Source organism: Gymnogyps californianus, chromosome 19 (genome assembly GCF_018139145.2).
Source record: "Gymnogyps californianus isolate 813 chromosome 19, ASM1813914v2, whole genome shotgun sequence".
Taxonomy (NCBI): Eukaryota; Metazoa; Chordata; class Aves; order Accipitriformes; family Cathartidae; genus Gymnogyps; species Gymnogyps californianus.
In genome coordinates, this window is record NC_059489.1 from 8811626 (window position 1) to 8832943 (window position 21318).

Genomic DNA, 21318 nt, shown 5'->3' on the forward strand with positions numbered 1-21318 from the left:
CTGTCCTATCCCACGTGATGCTCAATGACCCGCACGCGCATGGTCCAGCTGAGCTGATGAGCACCAGGGATGCAGGGAGGATGGTGCTCGGATGCCTCCATTCCCAAGGCTCCCTCCTGACCCGTTTCAGGGACGTCTAGGATGGCTCAGGGTCCCGTTGACCCTTCTTGCTGTGGCATGGGGCACTTTGCAGCCGTGTGGCTAAATCCGGGCTATGTTCACATCCAGAGGTGTACAGGCACAGTGGGGACGTGTGTGTGCTGGAGTGTGGATGCTGACCCTGGCTCGCAGCAGAGGGGTGGGAAAACACCGGTGACTGGGGCTGACAGGATTAGACCTTCAGCTGCTGGCGGTGGTGTGGGTTGCATGGGCTGCAACCGGTCTGACGTGCCGAGGATTTGGCTCGGGTGCTTGGAGGGCTCAGTGGTTTTGGGCAGTTTTGGTCTGCAGGGACTGGAAATTGTTCCTTAGGGATGGGGAAATAAAAGGCCTTTGTGGTTTCCTGGAGGTACTGAAATGTAGAAGAGAAATATTCTGATTTTTAGCAAATGTGCTTTCTGTTACATTTTTTTAAAACACCTTTTTTGGCGAGATGTGCAGTCAGCTCAGGAGACGGCTTCTGTGGTGGGAGGGTCATGTCCTGCCCTTGCTCTGGGAGGATGCTGCTGCACTGAATCGAGCTTCGCTCTAACTTTTCCTCTGCGGTCCCAGCCTGGAACAGCACGACTAAATTGCACAGAGGGAAATGCACAGCTTGAACTCTGGTGAGCAGGGTGAGATAGGCTTGGTCAGGCCACTGTGGTCTTCTCCTTTGTACCAAAGGTGTGGAGGGATTTGAGCTCCCCAGCCTCGCCTGGAATGTGATTTCTGGGCATTAAATCCTTTCCTTGCAGTGCTGGAAGAAGTGCTAGTTGCTTTCCTACAGAAGGAGAGGACTAAAGTGCTGGTTTCCAGAAGTCGGATGGTGTTTGTAAACTGCTTAGTTGACTTTCGGAGAGATTAATGTGCAGCCTGCGGCAGCTGGCTTTGTTTTCTCCCCCGTGGATGGAGCACACGGTGGCTGGCGTTTCTCCCCGTGTGCTCCCCTAATTGTTCCCATCACCAGCTCCATTAAGCCCCTTCTCCAAGGGACTGGTGTTTGCCTGGCTGACCTCAGCCTGAGCCGGAGCAGGTTGCAGGATCAGTGCCTTTCAGTATTTTCTGCATGTTTTACCATGGTCGAGGTACCTGCCCCTGCGAGGAGGGTGGGTGCTGTGTAAATGTCCCTGTCCCCGTGCCAAGCGCAGCTCCCAGGACAGCTGGTGAGTGAAGCCTGGTTACGGGGGATTTCTTCCTTCTCGGGATGAGAAGCGGCACGCAAGGAGAGTGGGCAGAAGCCCCTGGACCACCGCCTTCTCCAAACGTGGCTTTTGAGGAGACGGGTCCTGAAAAGATTCCCGAGTTCGGAATAAAAGGTGTCACTTGTTACAGCTGCCCTCTGTCTCAGGAGAGCCCCAGCGTCCCCTGGGAGGTTGCGGAGAGCTAGAAGAAAGGCAAAGAGGGACTCATTAATTGTGCGACCAGCCGAGCTGAGAGGTGGCACAGGTCGTGCTGCAAACAGCAGCAAAGGTTTCCAGAAACCTGCAGAAGCCCCTGGTCCCACCCCAAAGGGGTCTCTAAAGTTGTGTTGAAACGATAGCAAAAAGACAATTATTCAGCTGCTTTATCCCCTTTCTGGATGCCTTGGAGTGGAATAGCTTTCCCCATCCTTATTCTTGTCATCAATTTAACCCAAATCTGTGAGCCCACTGCTTCCCATCCTTGCGTGTCTCTTGTTTACGGGGCACAATGTCAGCGCAGTCCTGGAGCTGGATCGAAAGAAACCTCCTTTTTCAGGCTCTCGCGCCTCTGAGTCCTCCATGCTTACTGCTTTAGGTGATTAAATCAAGGTCTGTAAATGGGTTCACCTTCCTGCATCTGAGCTCCCGGTCGTGGTGGGCCCCCTTAGCTCTGCGAAGGGGTGTGCTGCGAGCACCTGCCTTGCCGGCCGGGAGAGCTGCCCACTGCTTTGCTCCGAGGCTGTGTGGGTCTGGATGTTGCTTCTGGTAGTGGCTGGTTGGTCTCATTTAAAGAAGAAAAAAGATTTACGACCTAGGTCCTCTAATTTCTCACGCTTTTGGTCTCTTAGGTCTGTAACTGGCTAAGGCAAGCCCTGCTTTGCTAGAAAGCTCAGAAATTCAATGTAAAACCATTTTTTTTTTTCTTTATTGGATGGATTTGCCAAACAAAGTATTGCTTCCAGATGAATTGCTGCCAATTTGGCTATTATTGTGTTTCTTGTTGGGGAAGATTTGGTTCGTTCATGGTCTCGCACACCATTTTGAAACACAAAGCATCCTCTCTCCTGTTTCTGGAGGAAGGATGCTGTTTTGGAAGAGGGTTATATTCTTTGTCCCTGGGACTTGGCAGGCACAACATGAGAGGCATCTTCTAGCTCTTTGACACTGGGTTGAGGCTGTTGGGGTTCAGCCTTTCCTGTGGTACAGGTCCATAGGGACTGGCCGTCTCGCATGGTGATGTAGCTGTTCTCAGCAGGGCTCCCTGCACACAGCTACGCAGGATGAGAAACCCTGAAAGCAGAGCAGGACCGAGACCTCAGGGCATGTACAAGACTGGAGCTGGACAGGAGCCACCCAATGTCACTGCAGAGCCCTCTCTATCACCTTTAAAAGGTTGTGGCTGTTGGGGGAGGCTCTGATGGCTGGAAAAACCAACTATTGCATGCATGGAAAAAGGCAGGAGGGACGATGCACGCTGGGCAACCTCACCGGTGCCACTGGGAAATGGGGAGTCAAAGCCTCCGGGAAGCTGGCGAGGTGGGGAAACTCCATCCTTGGAGACTTTTGAAACACATCTGGCTGACGTGAGGCTGTGGGCAGCTCGGTCTGACCCCCAGGTCTGCTCTGCTTGGAGCAGAAGGTCGGGGACGGGACTCCAGAGGTCCCTCCCGGCTGGGGTGATGCTGAGCTCACATGGAGGAGCACTGAATGCACATTGAAGTTGGTGCGGGTTGATGGGAACAGAAATGGATATGCTTCTTATTAGTGCTGTGAAGTCTCAGTAGGTCTGTTTGAATAACAAACTGGCATTTAATTAACATGTGTTATGGATCCCAAGGAATCCCAAGAAATATTGCTGGTTGTTATCATTGCTGTTAAGCGCACAATGCTGGTCTGAAGATGAGCTCAAAGGAGCACGTTAATTTTGCTGTTCTGATTAGCTCTTGATGTGAGTAATGGTGGGAATTGGGCCAGTATTCACACAAACCTGGACAGGTTCAGGGCCATTGGCTTTGGAGGAGTTACTCGTGCGTGGCCTCAGGTCTGCCATGTGTCGAAGCCCAGGCTTGAATATCTCCTGGGACTGGGATCCCGGTGTGAAACCCTCTGGAGTGCACTGGTGATCCTGCCTGGGGAAGGAGCCTGGTCCCTGCTGCTCCTCTCCTCTCCACATGGGCTCATCAAAGCGTTGGGTTTAATAGGCCCTTTTGAGCATTATTCATTAACTGATTAATTTTGCATTGCAAGCTGGCAGCATCCTCTCCCCATACGCTCTGGGTGTGGGCTGCTTTACCAGCATAGCTGGTGTATTTAGTCGGGTACGCTTGTGGCTAGCGAGTGTCCGCTCCTGTGGTCCTTCCCGGGGGTGATCCTGGCTTTTGTGGCTGTTTGCTCTGGTCCTTGTTTCCACGTGTCCTGCCAGGCTCAGCAGCGATGCTGTGCAAGTGAAGCTGCCCGTGCGCTTAAATGCCTGCAGGGTTGGGGTGGCTGCAGAGAGCCGGGGGGTCAAGCCCAGCACCCGAGCACTTAACAATCATTTGCATCAGAGAAATCCTGTTGGGTTGTGGATCAGTGGTAAAGCTCGCGGTTCGTGGTCCAGTCTAGGCTGGGGCTGCTCCTGTTTCTCCCTGGGTGTCCTGACCAGCCCAGCACTGAACCTCAGATATTGCAATCCAAGGGGAAGCTTATGAAAATGCCCCAGACTTGCCCAGAGCTTTCTTGGCTTCTGAACTGTGCGAGCAGCCGATCAAAACCAAAATGAAGATAGATGTGAGACAGGAGCATGAAAAGGAGAAATGGATAATGTCACAGTCCAAAAGTTAATCCCATTTTTAATTTTATTTTTATATGTGAATCCCCTTCTCAGAGGCTCTCTCCAAAAGCCAAGTTTCTCGGGGTGTGTGCCAGAAATCATTCCTCAGACGGATTCGCTGCTTGGTGATTCGATGCAGCAGAGGCTTTGCGTCTTAACAATAAATAAAAAAACCTTCTGAAATGCAAGTTATTTTATCCTAATCCGCTGCTGTCAAGTAAACACAGACAAAGGTTCCTTTGTTTTGAAACGGCCACCGAGAGAATTTGTTCTACAAACAAAGATCTAGATAAAAAAAGAGAACAGACAAGTCTATAAATTTTGAATGTGGGAGATGCTTTGGGAAGGGCTCTAGACTTGAGAGACTGAGTTTTCTGTGCCCTCTTCTCTCCTCCTCTTTAGCATTTAAAATGTTTAGGGTTTTTTTTCCCCAAGCGTCTTTCTTTTGGTTTTGTTTTACTGCTGGAGTCAAGCTGTCTTGGGGCAGGGGGCTGATCCCGAAAAAGCACCAAAATCTTTAATTGTGGCGCTTATGGTGCGGCTGGGGAGGGATTTGGCAGCGGTCCCTCTGCCCGCGGCTGTGCCCCAGTCTGGTTTCAGCGGTGATCTACATCCTGCTGGTGGAGCTTGCTGCTGCAGGAGATTAGCAGAGGAAAATAGGTTATTAAGTGTTAAAACATGATTAGATGTGGCTGGAATATTGTCTGCAACTCCTGTAGCTAGTTCAAGAGATGGAAAGACTTCTGATTTCTCCTGTTGATTCCTCTGTGGGAGGGTATGAGGTGCTGGAGGAATTTGCTGCAGGCCCAGGGGACGTGTAGGACAGGTCCTGATGTCCCGAAATGGCTGGAGCTGAGCTCTGCCCTCGCTGTGGGCTGCTGATTCTTGCAAGAGGGCTCTGATTTAATTTCAGCTGACCTTGGTGGTACTTTGATACAAGTGCTTTGAGTGGTTCATAGAGATACAGATATCTCGGTGCTTGGGGTCTGCGTGCTGCAACAGCAGTTCTCGTGCTGAGGTCCTTGAATCTCGATGCCTTTGGGAAGTGGTGGTTTGCTGAGCACTGGAATTGTGTGTTTACTGTTCCCATAACTGTCTTTTCAACCCGTTTTCAAGTGTTTCCTGCCTGGATTGGTGCTCAGCTTGAGAGCTCAACACCTGCCTTTTTCCGCCCCAAAATGAGCTCCCAGCAGCATCTCCAGCTGGTTTCCTGTTGGTGACCACAGTTGGGCTCCTGCGTTGTGTTTCCTCAACCGCTTTGGAAACAGGATCAATGGGGACAGGGGGTGAAGGAAGGACAAGAGTGGAGGAGAGCTGATTTTAGAGCGCAAGCTGGAAAATGCAAGTGAGCAGGGGTGAAGCACATCCTCTGCAAGGCTGATGCACCTTGTCCTAGGTTGCTGAGATGTGTTTTGGGGTCTGATCTCCTTGGGGCTGCAGGGGCGGGAGTGTTGATCTGCTTGAGGGTAGGAAGGCTCTGCAGAGGGATCTGGACAGGCTGGATCAATGGGCTGAGGGCAATTGTGTAAGGTTCAACAAGGCTCAGTGCTGGCTCCTGCACTTGGGTCACAACAACCCCATGCAACGCTACAGGCTTGGGGAAGAGTGGCTGGAAAGCTGCCCGGTGGAAAAGGACCTGGGGGTGTTGGTCAACAGCCGGCTGAATATGAGCCGGCAGTGTGCCCAGGTGGCCAAGAAGGCCAATGGCATCCTGGCTTGTATCAGAAATAGTGTGGCCAGCAGGACTAGGGAAGTGATCGTCCCCCTGTACTTGGCACCAGTGAGGCCGCACCTCGAATACTGTGTTCGGTTTTGGGCCCCTGTCATGGTTTAACCCCAGCTGACAACCAAGCCCCACGCAGCCGCTCGCTCACTCCCCCCTGGTGGAACGGGGGAGAGAATCAGAAGAGTAAAAGTGAGAAAACTCGTGGGTTGAGATAAAGACAGTTTAATCGGTAAAGCAAAAGTCGTGCACGCAAGCAAAGCAACACAAGGAATTCATTCAGCACTTCCCATCAGCAGGCAGGCGTTCAGCCATCCCCAGGAAAGCCGGGCTCCATCACGCATAACGGTGACTTGGGAAGACAAACGCCATCGCTCCGAACGTCCCCCCCTTCCTCCTTCTTCCCCCAGCTTTATATGCTGGGCATGATGCCCTGTGGTATGGAATATCCCTTTGGGCAGTTGGGGTCAGCTGTCCCGGCTGTGTCCCCCCCCAACTTCTCGTGCCCCCCAGCCTCCTCGCTGGTGGGGTGGGCTGAGAGGCAGCAAAGGCCTTGACTCTGTGTGAGCACTGCTCAGCAGTAACGAAAACATCCCTGGGTTATCAACACTGTTCCCAGCACAAATCCAAAACACAGCCCCATACTAGCTACTGTGAAGAAAATGAACTCCATCCCAGCCAAAACCAGCACAGCCCCTCACTACAAGAAAGACCTTGAGGTGCTGGAGCGTGTCCAAAGAAGGGCAACGAAGCTGGTGAGGGGTCTGGAGCACAAGTCTTGTGAGGAGCGGCTGAGGGAACTGGGGTTGTTTAGCCTGGAGAAAAGGAGGCTGAGGGGAGACCCCATCGCTCTCTACAACTACCTGAAAGGAGGCTGTAGCGAGGTGGGGGTCGGTCTCTTCTCCCAAGTAACAAGCGATAGGATGAGAGGAGATGGCCTCAAGTTGCACCAGGGGAGGTTTAGATTGGATATCAGGAAAAATTCTTCACTGAAAGGTTGTCAAGCATTGGAACAGGCTGCCCAGGGAAGTGGTGGAGTCCCCATCCCTGGAGGTATTTAAAAGACGTGCAGATGTGGTGCTTAGGGACATGGTTTAGTGGTGGACTTGGCAGTGCTAGGCTAACGGTTGGACTCGATGATCTTAAAGGTCTTTTCCAACCTAAACGATTCTATGATTCTATATGGACCCTGATGGGATATTAAACAGCTTGTGGACTGGGGCAGGGGGTTTCCCAGTCCTGCGCCACTGGGACTTTCTGCAGCTGGGCAATGGTAACTGCCTTGACCTGGAATCTGTCTGGAGGCGGGCAGTGCACCAGCACCTGCGGGGACTTGCCTTGGTCTGTGGCACAGCAGAAGTGCAGGTGGCCAGAGAACAGCTTCTGCTGCAAAAGCCTCTGAGATTTTGTCATTCACTGTCGTGTTGCAGGGAAAGAAAACAAATGTGGAAAAGTTATGGAGAAAGCCTGCTGGGGAAGCACGCCTTGCTGGCTTGGGGCATCTTGTCCTGGATGCAGGCTGTGGGTGAAGCTGAGCACCGCTGCTTTCCTGGGGTGTCAGAATGGCTCTGGTTTGCTGTGTTGGGGTATGGGACTCTTGGGAGAGGTCCAGTAGACAACAGCCAAGGCATGTGGCACTGGAAATGGGGTTTAACATCACCTGGCAGAAATCCTGCCCTCCTCTCCCCAAACCCAGCACCCTTCCTGTGTTCCAGCTACTGGAGTGCTCTGCCTCTCCGCGGCTGTCGCTTGCTCCGGTTCCTGGAGTCTCACCTGTTTAAAGCAATTTCTTCCATCAATGAACACAGAAGAGGAGAGAGAGGGAGATTGTTTAGGGCTGTGCAGCACAGCTGAATACTTTGGTGTTTGTGGCTTTTGTTTCTCTCCAGAGCAGGGATGTTGGTGGAGGGGGGCGGAGGGGTGGGAATTGTGCTGCAGAAGGTAATGTTGAAGGTTGCTCGGGGTTTTGTAGGGCATCTTCACTGTTCCAGAGTCATAGTACTGTGAAGCAATGGGATCTCATGTTATTTCAATCCCTCGAATTGCTCCCTGAGGAGCGGAGCAAAGAGGTCAAACAGAAATGTGAGAACCTACATGATCTCCTCAAAGGGGTCCTTTGCTCCCGCTCCTGTCTCTGCTGGTTTTCCTTCTGCTCCAGCAGCATCCCAGCTGGGTTAGCGTGGCCAGGTACCATCGCCGTTTGTTCTCACAGAAGATGCAGAAAGGTCAAGCTCAGATTTGCTAACGATCAGAGTGAGCTTGAATAACTCTGTCGTCCTCCCTTGCAGTCAGCTGTGCTGGGAGGGGAGGAGGAGGAGGAGGTCTGTGTGCATGACCCTGACCCGCTGCATACCCTCTGCGTGCGCCTCATTGCGAGGGAGGACAGCAGAGGAGGGGACGGCTTGGTTTGGCTCTGCCTGCGAGGTCCTGGCTGCAGTGAGATGCTGCTCAGCCCGAAGGAGCTTTAAAGCAAAACATGGATGTGTTCATCCTCACATCCCAGTTCCCTCTCTCTTGGGAAAGGTAATTTCTGGACCCGTTTGCAACCTGGGGTCGCTGCCACTTGTGACAGATCCCAATCTGCTCCTCAGTTATTTCTTCTCAGCAGAGTACATAGTTCTTCTGACAGGAGCTTGAGTTGGGCAAAATACCCAAAAGTTGCTTTGTGGCTTTGACAATCCCTTTTCTTACCTGACCTTGCTGGAGAGAGCACCCGGGAGTGAGGGCTTGGGCTGCTGCCTCCTTGAGACGTGGTGCACAGATGTGCCGTTCCAGGGATGCTCGTGTTTCCTTTGCTTTCGAAAAGTCATGCAAATTATAAATTTATCTTGCTGCCTTTAATGCATGGTGAAGGCGACAGGAGAACCAGTTACAAAGACTCATGTAACCAAATGATGGTGACGGGGGGGCAGGCACGGGCGGAGTGAGGGAGGGAGCTGGGCAGACTCTGCTGTGCAAACTCAGCGCTAATTATTCCCAGTTTCTTCCAAATGAGTTATAACCCTCTCCTGCGCTGCTTGTGTTACGTTTTGATGTTGTCTGCTGAGCAGCTCTGGATAACTGTCTGCAGCAGCTTGGAAGCAGCTTGTCAGGATCCGCTGCTGGAGCGTGTCTCACCGGGCGGCACGGGCAGCGGCTGGGATGCTTGTCCAGGCGGAAGGATGAGGCTGTTCTCATGATCTGAATCCAGAATTTGCTTATGCAAAACCCTCTCGAAAGGCAGCTGGAGGTTCCGCTCTCTGATCCCCTCTTCCCGCAGTGCCTGTGGGGCCGTTAGCCGGAGCGTTTCCCCGGGTCCCCGTGGAGAGGGTGTGGGTAAGCGGGTGCGTGTCACCTCCCTGGCACCAGCTGGGACATGCAGGTCCTGCACTTCTCCAACGCTTAATTTTGCTACTGCTGCATCCAGAGCTGGATTAGAGTCTCCTGGAGGCTGTGGGCCACTGGAAGGGTGCCAGCCGGGGGAGACCCATGGGGAGGAGTGTGCAGTGCAGCTCTTCAGTGCCTGGGGCTCGTTTCCAGCCTCGCTGCATCCACCCCATCCAAAGCCGCTCCAAGCAGCCTCGGGGGCTGGAGCAGCCAGCTGATGCTGTAGGAAGTTGCCTGGTCGGTGCCAAGCTGAGCTGGGTGGTACTGGGAGCACCTCCTTGGTGGGGAGCTGTGCTGGGGAAGACGGACTTTTGATTTTTCCTCCCCTAGAAAAATGCTGGGGCGGTGGGGCCGGCTCTCCAGCTGGCCCAGAGATCCTGTGCTCTGGCAGCTCCCGTCACTTGGGACCATTCTCTCACTCCCTCCTTGTCCAAGCACTGGTGGAGAGAAGGGGGTTAATAGAGACCCCAAAGCAGGCAGAGCCCAGATGCAGGGTGAGGACTTTCTGCCTCAAACACTGCCTCCCCCCCGGCCCCGCTCCCTGCCGGCTCCTGCCAGATGCTCGGTTGCTCCAGGGGCTCTTTTAAGTGGATAATGCTGCATGTGGCAGCGGTAACAACTTATTCTGCTCTTCCTGTTGAGTATGGGGAGGCTTCTTTAATTATGGGTTAAAGTGGTGCTCTGTGCTGAGGAATGGCTGTTGGCGATGGTGATGGGCACTGCTGGGAGCGACTGTGGGTGTCAGCTGCACCCTGTGCAGCACCCCGGGGTACGAGTGCCCTTGGCTTCACCGTGCCGCGGCAAGAGGCTGCTGCTGGTGCTGGGGTTGCACCCCCGTGGGCAACACAGGGGTTGCCTTAATCTGCGTTTTTTTGGAGCAGACCATTGCTTTGCCTGGGTGGAGAAAGTGGGGGTTGATTAAAAGCATGTGTTCTGTCCCACGCCTGCTTCTTCTGGTGTCCCCACGGGCCATCCCACTTCAGGCCCGGAGCACTGCATCCCCCGTCGGGCTGGTGAACGTGTACCGTGCTCCCATCTCCAACCCACGCTTGGAAAGGGAGTTTAAAGTGGAAGTGTAAAACTTTACTGCTCTTACTAAATTGCTATTGCAGGCAGGGAAACGAGTGCTGTTAAAATAAGGAAAATAAAGGCATCCGTGGGGGCTCCACGCGACACCAGGGGTTACTGCCCGCTTCTGCGGGGATGTGCTGGGGAGTAAAATGCAGATTGGTGCTTTGCAGGGCACAGAGGGGTGGGTAAGAAGTGTAAGGGCTGCTGTAGTAGCGGTTAAGGCTTAATCCACCCTGGGAACACGTCTCTTACTGAAGAAGTGCCCGTTTGATACAATTGCTGCTCAGAATTGGATGCCTGCAGGCTTAAAAAGAAGGAAAAAAAAAAAAGCCACCAAACTTACTGGAAGATGGAAGTGTGAATTCACGAGTCTTAAACTGGTGGAGCAGAGATGAAGGTCTTGGTGCAGTGATGTGCGCTGGCCCCTTCCCTGCCGCCGCCGTGTCGGAGGAGGGAGGAGCAGCATCCCGCTGGCCCCGGCACTCTGTTATCTCCATAAGCAGCGACTCCCAGGGAATGATTAAATCAATTAATTGATTTTCTATAGCTCATAAGGAAGTCAAATGGCATTTCCATCAACGTGTGATGAGCAAACACCCCACCACAGGCAGGAGGAATGTTAATGGCTCTTTATGCTTTTATTACCCCTTTTCACTCCTAAATCAAAATTCATCCTGAGCCCGGGAGGCAGCAGGTACTTCAGAAAATAAAAGTAGCACAGTGGGAACCATAGCAGCCTCTGTAAAAGCTGGTTTTTCCCACTGCTTTATTTGTTTCTCTGGCCTAAATGAGAGACCAGGGCTCGGTTCAGCTCGGGCAGAGATTAGCCGAGGCTCATCCCGCGGCTCTGCCAATGCCCCCCGGCTCCTGCGTGCTCTGCTTTGGGCTGCTGCCCCCCTCTGCTGCTGCTGGAAGGATCCGGCAGCTGGGCTCGGAAGAGGCTGATGGGTTTGGAGGAAGAGGATGATTTATTCGCCCCTGGAAACAGAGTGGCAGGATGCCCAGCGCTGTTTGGCCAGTATTTTTGGCTGAAGGAGAAATGGTAATCATTTTAGAAATGTTAAATTAGTGAGTTCTGCTGTTTCTGAAACATAACGTTTTGGGGCAGCTGTACATAAGGCTGTGGGCTCGAGCGCTGGACGTGCGGAGCCGGAGGAGCGATGGTGGTACCGAGCCTCCTGAAGCCTTCCTCTGGCTGTTCTGGGGCGTGCAAATGCTGGGTCAAATCCTTCCTCTGCCCGAGGGGTTTGGGCTGATTTCCTGCAATCCTTGGGGCATTGCCTCCTGATAATACAGTTTTCCCCGGGTCAGCAACGGGGGCCATTAGGAGAAGAACTAGTTGAGTTAAATGCTGATGCCCTTGGAGAGATGCCTCTCTCGTAAAGACCAAGAACCGAAACGAGGGTTAGTGATGGAGGGAGGTCCCTGGCTCGTGGGTCTGTGGAGCTACTCTGGGGCTGCCCCTGTGCTGTGGGACCGGTGTGTGCTGCTCATCGCCTGGAGCTGGGGGTCCCGGCTGCAAAACCGGGGTCCAGCTTTGCCCTGGTGCCGACAGCATCCAGCCTGGCACGGGGTCCAGCCGTGCCCTGGGAGCCCTGGTGTTCCCTGGGCTTTGCTACTGGCAACTGCCCTTGAGCAAGCCCTGCGCTGCAGCCCTTGTGTTTTAGGAAGCAATTTAAAATCGATGTTAATCTTGTAGTTTGAAAGCCTCGCCTTCAGTGTGAGGTGTTTGGAGCACTGCAGAACAGCTTAAAATGCGATTTAAAATAGTGCTGGCTGGCAATAGAGGAGCAACTAAAAATACCCTGCTGGTACTTTTTAAAAAAAAAAAAGTGAAAGGGGGATGAGAAGGGGGGAAAAAGATGAGGTTAAAAAAATAAAATAAAAGCTGAATTGCAGCTTGTGCTGGGGTTGTGCATATTAGTCTCCTCTTCCCCAGCTACCTACCTGCCTCCCCCAGCCCATCTCCTGGGGCTGCTGGGGAGAGGAGGAGATGACCGAGCTCATTTTGCCTGGAGAGTGATGGCTTGTGGCAGGACTTGTGGGACCATCCCCATGTCCCACAGGGAACATCAGGTGTCTGGTGTGTGTTTGGGGGCTAAGGAGTAATAAAAGTTGGGGGGAACAGCCCTGCGCTCTCCCTTGCGGTAATGAAACGCTCCTGACTGCGAATGTGTCTATTTGTATTGCTCAGCTTCCTGCCTTTTCTTATTTATATGGAAATAGGGAGTGAGCATGTGTTAGGGTGGAGATAGAGAGCTGCAGTCTGCTCTTACAGGCGTTTCCTTTTGGGTGGGGTGGCAGGGGGAGCTGGTTGGGGTGAAGAAGCAGCAGGAGCCCCTTCTGCAGGCTCAGCTGGGGGTCCTGCAGCCCAAGGGCTGCCTCGAGGGAGGGAGCGAGACCCCCAGACCCAGCGGGGTTGGTACGGGGACACCGGGCTGGCACCCCCCACCATGCTCTGTGCAGCAGCAGGCTGGAGGAGGACTGGAGGGACCTTGGGTGGAGGCTGAGGTTTGCTCAGGACCTCTCTGTGGCCTCTCTCTAACCAACCTCCTCTGTGAAACCTAGTGCAGCATCAGCCTCCCACGGAGCATCACCTTCCCGGGGGAGGACCTGGAGCGTGCTGGGGCACGGGGCCACAGAAGGAAGGTGGAGGTACGGCTCATGAAGCCGTTGGCAGCACGGGAGAGCGGAGCCCAAGGATGCGGCTGTCCGGGAGTGGGGTGGGCAGAGCGGTGCCTGGCCGTAGGGGTGGCGTGGTGCTTGCAGGAGTGATTTATGGGGCTGAACGGGGTTGCTTCCCATCTGCTGGTGCTGTTTCAGGCAATGTGCATGCCACGGCACAGCCGGTTCTCGATTTCAGCTGGGGAACTTCTGCAGCACATCGGTCCTCCCGCTGCCTTGTCTCGCCCCCAGGCGCTGCCGGCGTGCGGGGGGCTGTAGGAAAGCCGAGGGGGTCTCTCGAGCCCGCGGCAGGGTTGCGATTGCTGCTATCGCACGGTTGTGTTAGCAGAGCCCTGGGGTGGCTCCTGCCTGGCTCGGTTGTGGCACAGGGCTGCCAGCCCTGCGGTGCCGGAGCCGGCTGTGCAGGGCATAGCGGGGCCTGATGGGCTCTGCCTGCCCATGGATACGGTGAGAGGGAGTGAAAACACCCCCAAGGCTGCACGTTTGCCGCTGATTGCACAGCAGTGGACGAGGGGATGGATAAATCCAGGGGGTAGATGATAACAGGCAGGTGGGATGTAATCTACTTTACCAGCCAGTGACTTAAGGCTGCTTAATTTGGCTGATTACCAGGGAGCCACTTTGTTGCCAGCCATTTCCAGCAGCTCAGCAGCAGATCGATGGTGCAGCTGGAGCCGTACCGAAGCGTCCGCTTCACTGGCAGCCCCCAAGCTGCTCCGTGGAGTCCTCCAGGTGCAAATTGCTGCTGCTGGCATGACAGCAGCTCTCTGTCGTGTGGCTCTCTGCGTTGGGGCACTGGCTAAGCAGGTCCATATTTTCTCTGTAGAACTTAAAATAATAAATCCATAGCAGTCTGATGGCAAATGTGGGTGGGTTTGCTGGAGGTGACAACTGGCTGGGTGCCCATGCTGGTGAGCAGGTGCCCTCGAGGGGTGCAGCCACCCAGTGGGACCTCATCCATCCCTGGAGCAGCTTCCCCCAGGGTGGGTGCCGAAGTGATGGAGACGGGAGGTGGCCATCGCTGCCAGCCTGAGCCTGGCCTTGGGCTTTCTTGTTGCCAGTTAGTGCTGGGTCTCTGGGCTGTGATTGTAATGGATTATGTGTCAGGGTTAGCCGGAGCCCTTGGCTATTTGGCCTTTTGAGGGGTTTAAGTAGCCTGGAGTTGTCCTTTAAAGGAGAAAAACAAAGCAAATCAAATGATGCTTCAGATTGAAATTAATTCAGCTGGTATTTTCAATGGACGTAAGTAATATCTTACCATCTCTGAGCAAATTCCCTTCTTGTACTGGAGCGTTCAGCTGTTGCGAGACAGCCAGGCAGGGATATGACTTACGTCTGAGAAGGGGGGAAAAAAATCAACACCGAATCAGCCATGTTATGAACAGTGGAGATATATTGTGGAATTGCATTTTAAATGTCGGGGGATGTTTCAGTGCCATTCACACCGATGTGGGTCAAGGCTGTGCCTCGGTCTCCCCCCAGGAGATGGGCTCTTGTGGCTGTCGGGTTAGGGAGGCTTTTGCTCCCATTGAAACTGCACTGGTTTTTTGGGTGGAAAAGCTCCCTGTAAGTGACCAAGGCAAGATGCCACCTCTGCACCCATGGGTTGGCACTGGGGTCCTGCACCCACGAGGAGGAAAACACAAGGGATGTGTTGGGCTGAGTGCTGGCGTGCAGCTCGAACACCATTTCCCCTACGTGTTTCTCTTTCCCCATCTCCTCGGCACGAAGCCGGTGCTGAGCAGTGTAAGACCCCCCCGAGCAGGATGGGGCCGAGTGACCCAAGGGCAGGGAGCTGTCATCTGGATCCAGCAGCTACGCAGGACAAGGAGCTTTGAATCAGTCCAAGCAGCTAAAGGAAACATGCCCCCAAAACGCAATCTTTTCTCCCAAAGGGTTTCAGCTCCTTTTGAAGACCTCAGCCCAAGTGTCCCAGAGCCACACGCAAACCTGTGTGATGGGGTGACATCCCGCACGCTCCCTCCGTGCTTGTGAAGTGCTGGGTGGAGATGGCTCCCAGTGTGAGCAATGGTGGGGCGGCATGGGGAGGATGCTCAGGATCCCAAAACACAATGCCTGAGCATGGAAACTCCTTCCCATCTGCTCCTTCCCCCGGGGCACAACCTGGGCTTTGCCAGCGCCGCTTCACATCATCTCCACTGGTGCCAACCCCATACTGGGCTGCCTGGCAGGGAGTCCCCTGCGCCGTGGCCATGCTGGAGATGCTCCGTGAAATGCTGCTTTCTCAGCTGCTCTCCGCTCCTGCGCGGTCGCCCCGAGGCATCTGGCATTGAACGTCACCCTTGCATCCAGGTCTGCACACGCAGCAAAACTCACCCGCGCGTCCGTCCTGGCTCCCGTTCCCGGAGGTTTCGGTGGCAGGTAATGGCAGGGGGTGGACGCCTGCCCAGGGATGTATTCGCTCCAAGAAGGTATTTTAAAGACAAGGGTATCGTTAGTGAATTCCCTAGGGTTTCGACCCATCCAAATTTGAGCATATTGGCTGTTGACTATTCCACTGGTTTCGCAGAGAAACTATTTCTTCTTCCACTAGACATCACCCTTAGGGGATGCTTTCTTTTTTTCCCTGATTTCATCCAATTACTTAGCTGTATGCTCTTCTGAAGCACCATAAATAATTCTCCTCCCTCTGCTGTGTTTACCAGCATGTCTCATGAAATCCAGTAAGATATGATTGATTGCAATCATTATTTCCTAGTGCTGCTATGAAAACCTCTGTCAGGTTCAGTGATTGCCTTTAAAGAGTGGCTGCCACTCAGGAAAACTGTCAAAAACCTGTCATACTTTGGTAAACTCCAATTAATCTGTTGAGCAGTTTTACTTGTGTTTTGTTTCCCATCATTGCTGATTATCAAGGGTAATTAGAATATTTTTCCTTTGTAATTAGCAGCTTGCTTGCTTTTTAAAAAAAAAAAAGTGGCTTGCAGGACTATTTTACTGGGTTTTCATGCTATCGAGTCAGGTTTGGGTTTATCCTGTCTGCCTGCAGTGCTGTTTGCAAGTCTTTTGGGGATCTTCATCGCTGGCTTAAGGGGAGAAGCTGGGGTACCGGCCAGGCTCGCCTCCATCCTCCGAATCCCCATCGCTGGCACGCGCTGTCAGGCAGCCGAGCAGCCGTTTGGCGGGTGTCTGGGTCTCTGCTTCAGGTTAACAAATTAATCCTGGCTCTTGCATTTTTAAAAGAGTCGCTTCAGCACTTTTTCTCCTTTCTTCTGGTTTTAATGAGACACACTTTCCAAGAGATGTAATAATCATTGCCAAAAATGTCAAATCGTTCTTGTTATCCTCCTTAAGCTTCTGGAACAACAACAACAACAACAACAAAAGACCAAGAACAGAAAAAGAGAGGTGTTGATGAGGAAGGGCTTTGACTTCATCTCCAAGAGCCAGGAGAGGGCTGGGGGGAGACGTGCCCCGCGACAGCTCTGCTTTCTGGCGGGGTGCCCGAAAAGATAACCCAGTGAAGGCTGAGATTTTTTTTTTATTATTACTATTTTTACTTAGGATTTGGAGTGGTTTTTTATTTCGTTATTGGAGAAGGAATATCTCCGCTCACTGTTGACAGCAAAGCTCAGAGCTTTGCTGTTGAAAAGCATCCTGGAATCACTCAAAACCATCCGGGAAATTGGATAGTGGCAGCGACACGAGGGGAAATCTTGGCAAAGGCAGCAGGAGAGCTGGGGGGGGCCGGGTGGGCACTGGGGGCTCGGCTGCGGGGCCAGGGCTTGTGGCTCTGCTCGCTGCCGGCTTCTCTGGGATCCAGAGGGAAACGATTTCACTCCCCAGTGGGAATATCCTCATCCCTCCTTAGCGATTTGGGAGCAGAGCTGTCTTGTCGGCTGTGCTTCTGTGGTGAGGACTCCGAGCAGACATCCTCGGCTGGATTGCCTGGGGTGTGGATGTAGCCCAAGCAGCAGGAAATCTCCATCTCCTGCTGCTGCTTGAGCATGGGGTGATCCCTGGGGAGCTTTGCCCGGGCAGTGGGGACACGGCACTGAGCACCCCTGGGTGCCCGGCATGGACATCAGCTCGCTGCTGCCTGCTGGAAATGTGAGCCCTGTGTATCTCTGTGCCTCAGTTTCCCTTGTCCCCTGCCCAGGGCAGGATTAGGCTCCCTTAGAGGGGCTGGAGAGGCTCCGGACCATCCCAAACCCCTCAGGAAAGGGCTTTTCCCAGGTCTCTTCTGCGGGGATGAGCTCTGTACGTCTGTCTGGGTTTTAACCAGGGGCCAGAGCTGTTTCTCTGCCTGGGCTTTGCGAGCAGCCATTTAAATTTCAAATGAGCTGCACCATTAAACAGGCATTCGTAATTAAACAAATGCAGCCTGGCTACAAATTGGGGTGACAGCCCAGCCCTGAGTGGCAAAGGCAGCAGCGGCTCTCCATCATCTCCTTTGCCTTCCCAGACATGATCCTTGCATCTTCCCAGTGAACCAGCATGACCTGACCCCCCCAAAACAAGCTGGGATCCAAATCCTTGGGCCAAGGGTACCACTCCATCCATGGAAACGTGGTGGTTGTGGCTTAAGCCCTTCTGGCCAGCTGTAGGGGTTGTATCGGGTCCTTTTCCTGACCTCCAGACTCACCCGCCGGCACAGGAGCAGGCAAGAAGGATGCGCAGTCTCTGTCTCACTCAAAAACTGAGTTCAAGGTCTAAGCTCTGACCCGCTGGCAGTGCCGGGATGTCAGAGCAGGAGCAAATCCTGAGCAGAAATCCCCGTTTGGGGGGGGGCGATCAGTCCTGGAAGCCGCCTGGGGCGGGCAGGCGGAGGGTGCTGGGGGCTGCGAGCCGTGAACACAGCCCAGCCGTGGTAGGGATGTCCTGGAGTGGGCTTAGTCCTCTGGGGAAATAACTAATGTGGATTTTCTGACTTAAGCCTATCTCAGAGCTTTTCTGTTTTTCTTGGCCATGTTTTTGCCCAGTTTGCTCAGCTGTGTTTGGGGAGGCCCCTGTACAATCTGAGCTCCAGGGTCCAAGTTTCCACTTTTTTCCTCCATAGCATCTTTTAAATGTGAGTTTGTTAGCACTTCTGCCCTTCAATGGGACAGGCTGTGACTTGTGTCCCACCCAGGGGATTGGGAGACCTTCCTGGTGGGACGGGCAAAGGTGGCTCCTGCGTTCCCAGACCCATCCAGGGAGGTCTGGGGCTGCACAGGACCTCGGGCACCCACCGATTCAAGCAGAAGTTGCCGACTTCTTGCCATGGGAGTGCAGGGAGCGTTTGGGGAGGAGCCTGGTTTCAATCTCCATGAATGGTTTGGTGGTTTTTTTTGGTTTTGTTTTTCGAGGAATTGCTTTTGCTCTCAATTCTTCTTCCGTTTTGTTAGATAGCGTCAGGAAAAATAATGTGTTGCTGATAATCTCAGCCAAGCGTGGAAGACGGACTTCGGCGAGGTCTGGCTGGCCCGGTGTCAGCTTCTTGGAGGGGTTAAGGGTTGGCTTGTAACCCTGTGTTCATGTGCCACACGTCCGACAGCGACAGGCAGCCGTGGTGATGCGATGCTTTCACGGTGCCCGCTGGGGCGAGAGCCTGGCAGGGGGATGGGCGAGTGCTGAAGCCCCCGGTTCAGCTGCGGTGCCGATGCAGCCCTCCTCCATCAGAACTGGAGAACCGACCCCCGGCAGCCGTGGCTCCAGCACCGCAGCATCCGGAGCTGGAGTCAGAGGGTGATTTACTGGGGGAGTGGGGAGGGAGCCGGGGCTGCATCTCTGCAGCAGCGGGAGCCGTTGCGGTGAGCCAGTTCCCACCACGGCCATAGGCACCGCTCTCATCTGAATACCAAAACCATCTAGACCTCGCATTCAGGCTGGCCTCCATGCTGTTTGACATGCGCAGCGGCTTGAGTCAGCTCCTGCGGCGAGGAGAAGCCCGTGCCGGGGCTGTCCCCGACACGCAGTGCTGTGGGGATGCCCCTCTCCATCCCACCGCCGGGGCTGAGCTGGGTGCAGGGTGCTGTGCCGGGGTGGGGGACCCAGGGGATGCACCAGCACAGCCACCCTCTGGCTTTGCAGGACCCGGTTTTGCATCTGTTTGGAGATGCATGAGATGCCTGTAAGTCCTGACAGCCACCCGGGGTGTCCGGCAGCTTCTCGCCTTCCCAGCACCGCCCGCCCGGCTCCTGCTGCTCCCTAAATTAAATATGTGCTGCCTCTTGAAAAGCACATGTGAGTGGAACAGCAGAGATAAGCTAAACGGGAGAAGTTCAGGGGATTATGCACTGATTAAGTTATTACTAACGTCAAATGAGCTGCGCTGAGATGACACAGGAGCTTTATTTTCTGTTCCCTGGCTTCGGGCTTGGGGCTGCCTGTCACTAGACAGCAGATCAAACTGGGAGCCAGGAGCTCGTGTATCCCCCGGCGCTTTCAACACAGCAGCAGGTCGGTGCAGTGCAAACCCGTAGGAAGCAGAGGAGTGTTAAACAGGGCTGGGAATCGGGGGCCTTCCCTGCTGGGGAGGGTTTGCTGAGATGCAGCGCTTGAGACAGAGCTATTCCCAGTGCTGGGGCACCCACCCTGTAGCAGATGAGGGTATAAAAGAAATTCTTCTCTGCAACAGGAAAATCCGGTGCTGCTGGGAGGATATGTTGGGGGAGGACCTCCTATTTGCTCTGTTTCCCATGCTTTTCCTTAAGCATTCCCTGCAGGCTGCTGTCAAAGGCAGGATGCTGGGCTAGGTGGGTCTTGGAGAGTGAAAAATAGAAGTGCAAAATGAAAGGCTGTTTGGTTAGTGTTTGAGAACAAAGTTGGTTTCCCGTAAGCGCTCGCGGCAGGCTGGATCGGGTGGATAAGTCAGGAGTTTATGCCTGGAGAGACAGGTGAGGAAGCTGGATCCAGGGCTGGTATAACCACTGGTTATTGGGAGCTGCAGCAGCCTAGCTGGATTTGGGCGCAGGCAGGGATTAACCCGTGCTTGGGCAGGATGATGGGGCTGTGGGTCTGTTGCCAGAGCCAGGGAGGGGATATCAGGGACAGCAGGGCACCGAGATGGTCCATAAACCACCGAGCCCCTCAGCGGGGCTGGGGAGCGCAGGACCCATGGGGAGCGCAGGACCCATGGGCACCTTTGGGGCCGAAGCCGTGGGGAGGGGGATTTTCTCGGTCCGACATGGCAGCACCCAGCCCGTGACCGTGTCTCGCTTGCTCTTTGTGTGCCTGCAGTGATGGGCGCGCTGGAGTCCCGAGGGGTGCTGCGGCGAATGAGCGACATGCTGGAGATGCTGATGAAGAGGATGGACATCCTGGCCAGGCTGGAGAATAGCACTGACTTCCACAAAGGGGATGAAGCGCGATTCCCTCTGGACAGGTCAGTTGGCCGCGCCGATGCCCCATGCAGACCCCGTGGAGCGGCGCCGGGCTCGGGGGGGTTTGCAGGAGCAAAAAACCCCACTGTGCTCTGCGGTGTCGGGCTGAGCCGCTGCGTGGGGATGGTGGAGCCCAGCAGGGCACGGGGCTTGGGCAGATCTTTTTGTAGTCTTGTTGTTTGCCATTTCTGGAACCCTTTTCTTTTGGGATTTCTGAAATTACTGTGATTTTGGGGGTTTCCTGTAGCACCTGTCCCAGCTGCTAGCGTTGCAGTGGGGGAAGGCGTCTCTTCGCCGCCGTGCCGTGGTGGAGCTGAAGGTGGGACTCGCTGATGGCTGGAGCAGTACCTGGTGCGTGGGCTGTGCTCCCTCTGCCATTAAATCCTGGAGCGAGCTCAGGCCAGTTTCTTTGTGCCCATATTCCTCAGGTAGCTGTTGAAATGATTGTTGTTTGAAATCCAGAACTGATATGTTCAGCCCTGGAGTTGAGCGAGGCTTAAAATGAAATAGGAGGAAACTGTCGGGCCCCGAAACACTCGCTGTGCAGAGCTGGCGTCCTGGCTCCCCGTGATGCATGCGTTGCATCTGTCCAGGTCAGCAGCTTGAGAGATGCCGTCAGACCTTCCCATCGTGACATGCTGATTTACTAAAGAGATGTTTCCGTTTGCTTTGAGAGCCTTTAAACATCTATTAATACTAATTAGGCTGTCACGCCAAGGCCTGCAAAAATGGTAACTAAAGTCACTTGAATGTGGAGGGGCAGAGATGAAAAAACCGAAGGGCAGCGCTTGTGACAAACTTTGCAATGCAAAAAACCGTGCCAGCATAGATTTTGCTCAGACGGAGTCACGGGTGACACGTGAGCGGTGGGTGGCAGGGGTGTGACATGCAATGGTCTCCTCTGCCCTGTGCTGTGCCACCGGAGCTGGCGCAGGAGCTGCGGTGCATCCCGATGGCTCCTGCCTGGCATTCCCACCTCTGCCTCCTGCCGTGGCTGTGCTCGACAGCCGGCGGGGA

The 21318-nt window shown here is 54.1% G+C and overlaps 1 protein-coding gene across 2 annotated transcripts in view; it reads left to right on the top strand.

Moving 5' to 3' along the window:
- MGAT5B (alpha-1,6-mannosylglycoprotein 6-beta-N-acetylglucosaminyltransferase B) overlaps window positions 1–21318 on the top strand; it is a 71586-nt gene that overhangs the window by 6903 nt on the left and 43365 nt on the right. For both annotated transcript variants that reach the window (XM_050908391.1, XM_050908390.1), the window contains exon 3: window positions 20159–20303. In XM_050908391.1, coding sequence (XP_050764348.1) covers window positions 20159–20303 — 145 coding nt within the window. The remainder of the gene's footprint in view (window positions 1–20158; window positions 20304–21318) is intronic.